Source organism: Oreochromis aureus, linkage group 13 (genome assembly GCF_013358895.1).
Source record: "Oreochromis aureus strain Israel breed Guangdong linkage group 13, ZZ_aureus, whole genome shotgun sequence".
In the NCBI taxonomy this organism is placed as follows: Eukaryota; Metazoa; Chordata; class Actinopteri; order Cichliformes; family Cichlidae; genus Oreochromis; species Oreochromis aureus.
Genome location: NC_052954.1, coordinates 2520830 through 2530501, shown reverse-complemented (window position 1 = coordinate 2530501; position 9672 = coordinate 2520830). Strand labels below are relative to the sequence as shown.

The 9672-nt window shown below is 42.1% G+C and overlaps 1 protein-coding gene across 1 annotated transcript; it reads left to right on the top strand.

Moving 5' to 3' along the window:
* Positions 1 to 2189: 2189 nt before the first annotated feature.
* On the top strand, positions 2190 to 7470 carry polr1c (RNA polymerase I and III subunit C). The gene is made up of 9 exons (XM_031746374.2): positions 2190 to 2339; positions 2629 to 2700; positions 3307 to 3414; positions 3585 to 3717; positions 4279 to 4410; positions 4515 to 4667; positions 5979 to 6128; positions 6228 to 6344; positions 7152 to 7470. Exons 1-9 carry the CDS (start codon positions 2268 to 2270, stop codon positions 7268 to 7270), a joined length of 1056 nt encoding a protein of 351 aa, XP_031602234.1. The 5' UTR covers positions 2190 to 2267; the 3' UTR covers positions 7271 to 7470.
* Positions 7471 to 9672: the final 2202 nt, after the last annotated feature.

Sequence of the window (9672 nt, the reverse complement as noted above, 5' to 3'; positions counted from 1 at the left end):
CAGGGGTAACGATGGTTGAAGTTGTTTCCCTAACTCATCTATGCATGGCATTTTCTATAGGGTATAGAAGCTGTGGCAGTTGTTTGGCCTAAAATGACAACTGCAGTCTCCACATTTCAACTTTTTTCTCAAAATAGTACTTTAAGTTTAATCTCAAAATTTCGACTTTAATCTGAAAACGAACAAATTTTTTTGTTAAACTTAATGCGCCCCCAATACTCTGTCAGACATGAAATAGTGACACTATTTTCTGGAGAATTGATTGGTTGATTGAAAGGCATTTTATTAACATTTTCATGTCGTTAATGATAATTAAACAATGTATATATATTATTATTTAACACAGTACAGCCAACTAAAATGTATTAATTTGACACATTTTTTAACACAAAAAGCTCACCTGCTTCTTCAGATTTCAGTGGCGCTGTTTCAGTATCAGGAGTATAAGGAGAGCCGGACAGCTGAGCCACAAGTCTGATCTGTTTGTCCTGGCAGCAGGTCGTCAGATGAAGTGATTTTTAGAATATTTATTTACAAAGTGTCTGCCTGCACCAATCACATGTTGAATAAATTAACAAAAACAACCATCCCCTTCAGCGTCAGCTAGGAGCTTGTGCACCTAGACCAAACCAAATCATGAAATAAGGATGGGGGAGACGAGGCCAGAGCCTGGCTGGATTTTATCCTTTGTTGCCAAAAACAAGACTAATGCTAGGAAACAAACACGTTTATAAGTTACAGTGTTGGGAAGGTTACTTTTAAAATGTATTCCATTACAGAATACTGAATACATGCCCCAAAATGTATTCTGTAACGTATTCCGTTACGTTACTCAATGAGAGTAACGTATTCTGAATACTTTGGATTACTTAATATATTATCGTGCTGTTTACAACTACGTGAATGTACTATTGCTGTGATTTATTACTGTTACTGAAGGTCCATGGCTCGAACAGTAGTAAAGGGACCTCTGGCTAATACGGTGGGTTCCGTGTAGCGAAAACTAGCTTTACTTTGTTGTCTGGGTCAACTTTGCTTGCCAGAGACAGAGAGAGGCGTTGAAAGGCTCCAACGGAACTTATTTTTTCCGGAGGAAAACACGAACACAGCGTACAGTCGAGTCTTAATAGCTTACTTACAAATGGGCTCGTCAGGCACTCTTCTTGGCTGCAGTGGTTATTATTATATTTACATGCTTCCAGCTCCCGTTTTTGCTCCGTGACAGCTCCGACTTTTCCTTTCTCTCCCTCCCTCGCTCACAGACACATAACGTGTATGGTAGTCCATCTCTCCTGCAGCACGGACTACACTGCCCATCAGGCTACATTCTTTAGGGCCATGCCTGTAGCATTCTGCCTTTTAGCTTAGCACAACAACAACAACAAAAAAGCGCTCTCTCACCCAGGAAACACGCAGAGAGAGAGCGTCACCCTGTAACCATGGCAACCGTAACGCTGCCGCCTGGAACAACATTACGTAGCTGTCAAACAAACCCAAACAATCCTGACCCGCGAGAATATGAAACAGGGAAGTACCGCCGTGTAATCCATTTATTTCAACAAAGTAACTGTATTCTGAATACCACCTTTTTAAACGGTAACTGTAACGGAATACAGTTACTCATATTTTGTATTCTAAATACGTAACGGCGGTACATGTATTCCGTTACTCCCCAACACTGTTTATAAGTACCTTGTGAAACAAACATTATTTTACGGTGACAGGTTTTTGAAAAACAAAAGAAACTACTTGACTGTTCTGCTAGGCCCCTGTCACTCGTGGGCCCTTTAGAAACGTTATCGCCTATCGGCCCCTGCCCCCCAAAACGCTGAAATTAGCGAAAATCACAACTTGAAACCAGATCATTTTAAACGAGTGACTTTTACTCAATGCACAGTTTATCCCACCGAGTTCTTTTTCGTAGGCTGAGTGCTTGATGTTGGCCTTTGCGTCTATCACCACCATACCAGCCACAAAGAGCTGCTTATTGATAACCGATAACCACACAGTGCCTCCGAGTGCTACTGACGAAAGACTGCAGTTTTTACTGGCGCAAAGTCCACGAACACTGTGCAGTATGAGCATACTGTGAAAAATACCCGATGCTGCAATTTTGATCATGTCTACTGTATTTTGAGCCAAATTTCTCCGCGTGCGTATAAGAGAAACCCCCTGATTCATACAGCTGCTGATGGAGAGCAGAGAACCACAACTGTACCGTAAAGGAGGTGTGGGCGGAGCCAAACACTCCCCGCCCACTCGGCAAAATGGCAGCCAGCATGAAGAACGTGGAAGAAATTCGGAATCGAGTAATATTGGGAGAATTTGGTGTGACGAATGTAAGTGCGGCTGTGATCGTGGATTTGGAGAGGCACAGTATGTCCTCTGTGGGGTAGTGAGGCTCTGACTGACACGCTTTAACTGATACGCGTGTTTGACACGGACTGCATTAATATTACTTAATGAGCACCTATTATAATATACAGCAATCATTCATGGAGCTGAAAGTATAATGTGTTTCTGCGTTGCTTATTCACTTGTAGTATCACCTGCCGGATCATACTTGTGGACCTGTGTGCTGTTGTTGTCTTTTATTTCTTTTAGCCACTATTTATCTGTTGCTCTTAGGTTCATACTACGGATTTCCCAGGAAACTACCCCGGATATGACGACACTTGGAACGTGGAGAAATTTCAAAAGGTAAAACGTTGTCACTGCGGTGGGCCTGTAAACGCTGGGAGGACGAATGTCATCAGTTTTCTTCTGTAAATCTCACATGACTTTTGTGCGCTATTGGGAATGATGCACAAGCCTTTATTGGGATGCTGATCCGGCTTATTTGGAGTCTTTACTGGGATCTGCTCTTCTTACTGGACGGTTTGGTCCATAATTGTCTAAAATGTGTATAAATGTTTGCACAGCAACAGATTTGTAATTTCACCCATGCATACCACCACATTTCATTTTTAATCAAGTAATCAAGATGTGACTGAAGTGCAGACGTTCAGTATTCATTTAAAGGATTTAACTAAAGTACTGATTTTAACACACCACATGGTCATAAATACTCTAAGCATCACTCTTGACCTGATTCGAGGCCAGCAGAACTGTTAGGGTTATGTTAGTCACCAGCCTTGTCCTTACATTTGTCTGTCCACCAGCAAAAAGTATTGAATATGTATTTGGACAAAGATGTGTACAGACTAGAGTGACTAATGTGCTGAATAAAAGACCAATGCTTCGCTTGTGCTTTTAACAAATGTGTGTGATTGTAAAAAGAAATGGAACTCTCCTGTTTCTTTGCAGAACTTCAGAATCGATGTCGTGCATCTGGATGAAAACAGTATGGAGTTTGACATGGTGGGGATTGATGCAGCCATTGCCAATGCTTTCAGAAGGATCTTACTGGCAGAGGTGAGCTTGTTTTGTTGTGTTGCTACGGTTTCAGACCTGCTCTTGAACTTTCGGTATGTGAGGGACTTTCGTTCATGAAGAACGTGTACATTTTGTGAATTTAGGCATTTAGTTTATTCGTTTTATACAAATATATTTTGAAAGCTGTTAATTATTTTTGTTTTTTTTAGGTGCCTACTATGGCTATAGAAAAGGTGTTCATCTATAGTAATACCTCCATTGTCCAAGATGAAGTCCTGGCCCACAGATTAGGCCTCATCCCCATCAAAGCTGACCCTCGTCTGTTTGAGTACAGAAACACTGGTAAAACATCATATTGAACCACTCACCCATAAGGCAGTTGACACCAATGCTCATTTTATCTCTCTGTGTCATCTTCTTGTCATGTGACAAAGTGCCAGTTTAGATAACATCTTGCTTAGTCATAATTCTAAGAATAAAGACAGTTTCCCTGCTGTGCTGCAGAAACTCTACAGAAAGACACGAGAAACTTGACAGTGAGCCTGACCTCAGTTTTACTGAGCATCTGAAACAGATACGACCCAAAGATGGAGAGGTCATGCCTGCTTCCTACTTATGCCATGTTCTAGTTACCTCGTCAGGCGTTATGAGCATTAGTACTTTTTTGCCCTTTAGAACACAGCTCGTCCTGTAGCTGTGCTTAGTAGGGAACAAACATGTGACTCCACGTGAATGTGGAGTCAGTCGTCTGTCCGCAGGTTTGTGCTGTGGGTGAAAAACTAAATAATCACTTTTATAATTTCATGAGCTGCAAAGCTTCCAGTGTTTTCTGCACTTGATCTAACAGTGATGATGTGCAGCATGTTAAGCAACATGTGTAAAATGCTGCTTTGTTTTTTTTAGGGGAGGAGTCTGCAGAGGAAGAGGGTTCAGAAATAGACACAATTCAACTGCAGCTGAAGATAAAGTGCAGCAGGAATCCCAGAGCAAGCAAAGACTCATCAGACCCACGAGAGCTGTACTTGAACCACATGGGTGGGTATTTTTAGGTGTCACAAAATGATGCAGATATCTTAGTAAAAAAAAGTATTCCTGTCTAATTGCAGATATCTGCTCTGTCCACTTTTGTCTGCTCATAGTTTATTCCAAGGACATAAAGTGGGTCCCCATTGGGAACCAGGCAGATGTGTTTGCAGACTGCTGTATTGGGCCTGTGCATGATGACATTCTGATAGCTCAACTACGACCGGGACAAGAGCTGGACATTGTCATGCACTGTGTCAAAGGCATTGGTAAGCTTTATTTCTGTCTCGGTGAGTGGCTGCAGTGCTGAAGATATAGACACTAAACAGGCGAACAGAAACAGGAGCATTATTATTTATATTATAATAACAATGTATTATTTCTATTGGCTGGACAGAGATGCTCATAATACATTGTTACATTACATTAAATTACTTTTACTGTTTTTAAAAATTTACTGCAATAAGTCAGCTAATATGAAACGTACTTTCTGACATGTAACTATAAATTTCTTAATGTTCATCAAACTATTAAGAAATTTCTCAGTCAGACACAAACCATTGGGATATATGTGTCACATCTGGCACAAGAAACAGCATTATACAATTGTGTTTTAAACCATCTAACAACATTTTGTATGCTGAAGTGCTTCCATGTCACACTTTATTGGTTTGGGATACACCTGGTCCCATTAGGTTTTGAAACTCCTGGGTTTGAATCCACTGGTCGGCCAGGGGCTTTCCGTCCTGAGTCTGCATGCTCTTCCTGTGTGTGTGGGTTCTCAATATACACTGGCTCCCTCCCACAGTCCAAAGATATGTATGTGCATGCATTAATTGGAAAACTGAACTAGCTATAATGCCTGGATTACACTTGACTGCGGACATGGACACAAACAGCTGGAGGCCTGGTTCCTGAATTCCTGACCAAAACCCAATGGAGATGGTTTGGGAAGAGATGGAGCGCAGAGTGAAGACAAAAGGACCAACAAGTCTCAGCATCTCTGGGAACTCCTTCAGAACAAGACAAACATTTCAGGGAATGCAAGAGTGTGACAAGCAGTAATCAGAGCAAAGGGTGACTGTTTTGAAGAACCTAAACATGAAATATGTTTTTAGTTATTTCACATGTTTTGTTTACTTTATAATTCTCATAGTTTTGAGATTTTCAGTGGGATATATATGTGTGTGTGTGTGTGTGTGTGTGTGTGTGCGTGTGCGTGTGCGTGCGTGTTTGTAGAGCTTTGTGCTTTAGATAGGTGTGTGCACCAAATGGTGGCGTACAGTAGTGGCTGACTTGTTCCATAATATCACGTTCTGGCTGCAGGGAGTTCAATGACAAGATGAAATGTGAGTTAACAGATGACCCTAGGTTTGTGGCTGGTGCACTACTAAAACATCTCAAGCTGAGGGTGGAATGTTTTCAGGATGTGCTGAAGTGAATTTGCCTGAATGTGCACAGTGGGAAATGCAGCAGTTTACATACTACTTGGATGTTATCAGTCCAAATAATGGGATAGTTTGTAAAAACAGTATTTTCTGCTGCCTAATGATAAAGTGTGTTCTCTGTTGTTTGTTTAGGCAAGGACCATGCCAAGTTCTCCCCAGTGGCCACAGCCAGTTACCGCCTCCTCCCAGAGATCACGCTCCTGGAGGTGGTGGAGGGAGAGAAGGCGGAGCGATTAAAACAGTGCTTCTCACGAGGAGTTATAGACCTGGAAGATATTAACGGTAAGCGTGGCTTCACTTAAATTCAACAAGTTACATTGTATTAACCTGCAATCAGTCACCTGATGCCGTGAATGTTATCACATTTTTTTTGTATTTAAGGGACAAAGGTTGCCAAAGTTGTGAACAGTCGCCTGGATACGTGCAGCCGGGAAGTCCTCCGACACAGTGACCTGAAGAATGTGGTGAAGCTTGGACGAGTGCGAGACCATTTCATCTGTACGTTCATGTGTAGCTGCTATAAGACACCATGCAAACTCACGGATGAAAATGCAAATATTCCTTTTAAAGTGGCCTAGCACCTCCTAAAATCACGAATCAGTGCCCTGTCTCTTTGTTTAATCCACACACCGTCTGTAACAGAGCCAGTTTGAGAGAGACACGTGGCATTCAAAGAATCTGAAGTCTATATGCTGTGAAACCACTCCTGCTTTATTCAAGGGGTCAATCCATACTGAAATGATAAATGATAATGAGTCTTAGTGTTGGACAGATGCACGTTCACTTGTATGCTAAAATATATCTGTACTGATTATTAGTCAGTGTTCTTTTCGGTGTTTACCCCTCGGCCATAATAAGCTGATGGGTTGTTGTCGTCACCCTACTGGGCGACGTGGACACCTAAGTTTGTGATTGCATCACTCAAGAAGGAAGTCACCTAGAATTGTGAAATTGATTCCATAGCTGCATCTACTAAAACCCTCGGACGAGTTCAAATCTCAGTGACCTCAACCTTAAAGCCAGGGGTCAGAGGTCAAGTTTTCTGAAAACTCAGGACCCCGTGGGGCTGCACGGCATCAACGCGTTAGCGCAGTTAGCTTGTTAATGGTTTAGCCCCATGCAGCCCCACGCACAGGCACTAACTCGCTAACGGAGATTTGCCGCGTTAATGTGTTATGGCGTTAACGCCATTTTAACGAGATTAACGCTGACGGCACTAATTTCTACACTTGCTCAGACTTTGTTTGAATACGTGCATCACTGTCTTTACACTGTTTTAGCCCATGGATGTGTTTTCTTTTACAGTTACAGTGGAATCCACCGGGATCCTGCCTCCAGACGTCTTAGTCACAGAGGCGATTAAGGTCCTCATGGCTAAATGTCAGAGGTTTCTCAATGAACTGGACTCGACTATTATGGAATGAAAGGATGACTGAGCAGCCCGTCAGACCTCAGATGGTTCTTACTATGCTGTCAATGGAATGACTGTGTACAAATATTCTATACTGATAAAGGCTACACAGACATTTCAAAGTGCAGGTGTTTTGTTGGTATCATCTGAGTATGTATATACAGCTTTGTCTGGTATTTTGTATACTTTTCATTAAACGAATGTTGAATTGAAGACAAACATCTTAATGTTATTGACGTTCAGAGTACTTTCCACTTTTTTTCCTTTTCTAAATAAAATACCATTAACTGTTTAGGAATTACAGCTATTTTTATCCACAGTTCTCCATCTTTAGAGGCTCAAAAGCAGATTGGACAGTTGACTGACAATATGAGATCCAAAGAGATTTCAGTACAAATGAAGGAGACCACCATAAGGTCTATTTTGTTTTCTAGCTTTTCAGTAAGAGAGAAAAAACTGCAAGAATGCCAAACTCATTGTTAAAAAAGGAACTCACTGCCAACAGGTCCAGAAGACCACAGAACTGAATGTACTTAGTAAAGTAAAAGGAGGTATATTTATCATCATCAAAATCTGCAATCAAGAGACAAGATGCAAATTACTGTTTATTTTCTAGAAGGATAATCCCAGATCAGACTCTACCAGGAAATGTGTAAACATTCCTGGTAAAGAATGTTTGGACAGATTAAGCTGGGAAAAGAGAGACGGAGGAGAGAAGCAAGTCTTGATTGGACACCCCATGTAAATATGATGGAGGCAGTGTAATGGCATAGGTACGTATGGTTGACAGTGGGATGAAGTCAGTAGTGCTTATTGATCGTGTGTGACTGATGGAAGTATCAGGACGTATTGTGAAAAACACAAAACTATGTGCTCTGATTCAGTCAAATGCTACCAAACTGACAGAGATTTACATGGATAGCGACCCAAAGCAAACCGAACCAAAGACTTTCTTAAGGCAAAGACATGGGATATTTTTCTAGACTTCAGGCAGTCATTGATTACAAAAACCTTTCCTTACATTTAAAATTGTATTAGTTTTTCCAGTTACTTTTGAGCTTGTGATAATGAGTGACTGTATAAAATGTAACTCATAAACAGTTACAGAACTTCTGTTGAGCCATTTGAGTCTAAAAGTGTGCACTTCTGTCCCGTCTTGACAGTGTAATTTCAAATTCACCATTATGGTCTGCACTGGAAGAGCTATGAAAAATATACCATTGACCCAACTGTATGCGCTATTCAATTCAATTTTATTTATGTAGCACCAAATCACAACAACGGTCGCCTCAAGGCGCTTTGTATTGTACAGTAGATCCTACAATAATATATACAGAGAAAAACCCACCAATCATATGACCCCCTATGAGGAAGCACTTTGGCAACAGTGGGAAGGAAAAACTCCCTTTTAACAGGAAGAAACCTCCAGGCTCAGGGAGGGGCGGGGGCTGCGACCGGTTGGGGTGAGAGAAGACTACTACTGTCCAAAAGTTGTGGATACTTTGCACAGCTGGACTGGCCATCGGGTATATCGGGCATTTGCCCGGCGAGCTGATGTCTGTCACTGGGTCCTGGATTCCTCACAGGCAGACTCCAGGCAGTCAGAGTTGGTACCAGGACATCAGGTACAAAGATAGTGAGCACAGGGACTCCCCAAAGCTGTGTGCTCAGTCCACTCCTGTACACCCTCTTCACCTTTGACTGTGTCCCCTCTCAAAGCAACACCTCCATCATTAAATGACACAACCATCGTCAGGCTGATTTCTGCTGAGGAGGAGACTGTCTACAGGGCTGGCTCAGCTGGTGCCTGGAAAATAATCTCTCCTTAAATGCTAAGAAGACTAAGGAGATGATTACTGACCGAAGAATGAGGACAGACCAGGACGCCCCATTATGCATCAACGGGACTCAGGTGGAGAGGGTTAGGGTTAGGGTGAAGACGTTCAAATTCCTTGGCACCCTCATCAGCGAGGATCTCACCTGGACCCATAACACACGGCAGATCATCAAGAAGGCTCAACAACGACTCTTCTTCCTAGGGAAGCTGAGAAAATTTAGATTTACCTCCAAACTTCTCAGCAACTCCATCATAGTGTGCTACGGGAACTCAGGACAGGAAGGGTCTCCAGTGTGTCATCAAAAATGGCACAAATCATCTGTGGAGTACCCCTCCCACCACTACACCACAACATTCAGGTCAGGAAAAGGGCAAACAATATCATCAAGGACAGCACCCACCCACAGCACACACTGTTCACACTCCTATCATCTGGCAGACGCTACAGGAGTGTGAAAGCTAGGACAACCAGACTTAAAAACAGGTTCTATCCACAGGCCATCAGGCTACTGAATCACTGACTATTGTCAAACTGTAATTACCCTTAACCTGTAATAGTTTATAGTTAGTAATGTACA

Excerpts from the sequence above, each read along its gene's own strand:
- polr1c (XM_031746374.2), top strand. The coding sequence starts at position 2,268 with ATGGCAGCCAGCATGAAGAACGTGGAAGAAATTCGGAATCGAGTAATA. Across the intron at positions 2,340-2,628 it reads GAGAATTTGGTGTGACGAAT|GTTCATACTACGGATTTCCC; the intron begins GTAAGTGCGGCT and ends TGTTGCTCTTAG. Across the intron at positions 6,345-7,151 it reads AGTGCGAGACCATTTCATCT|TTACAGTGGAATCCACCGGG; the intron begins GTACGTTCATGT and ends TTTCTTTTACAG.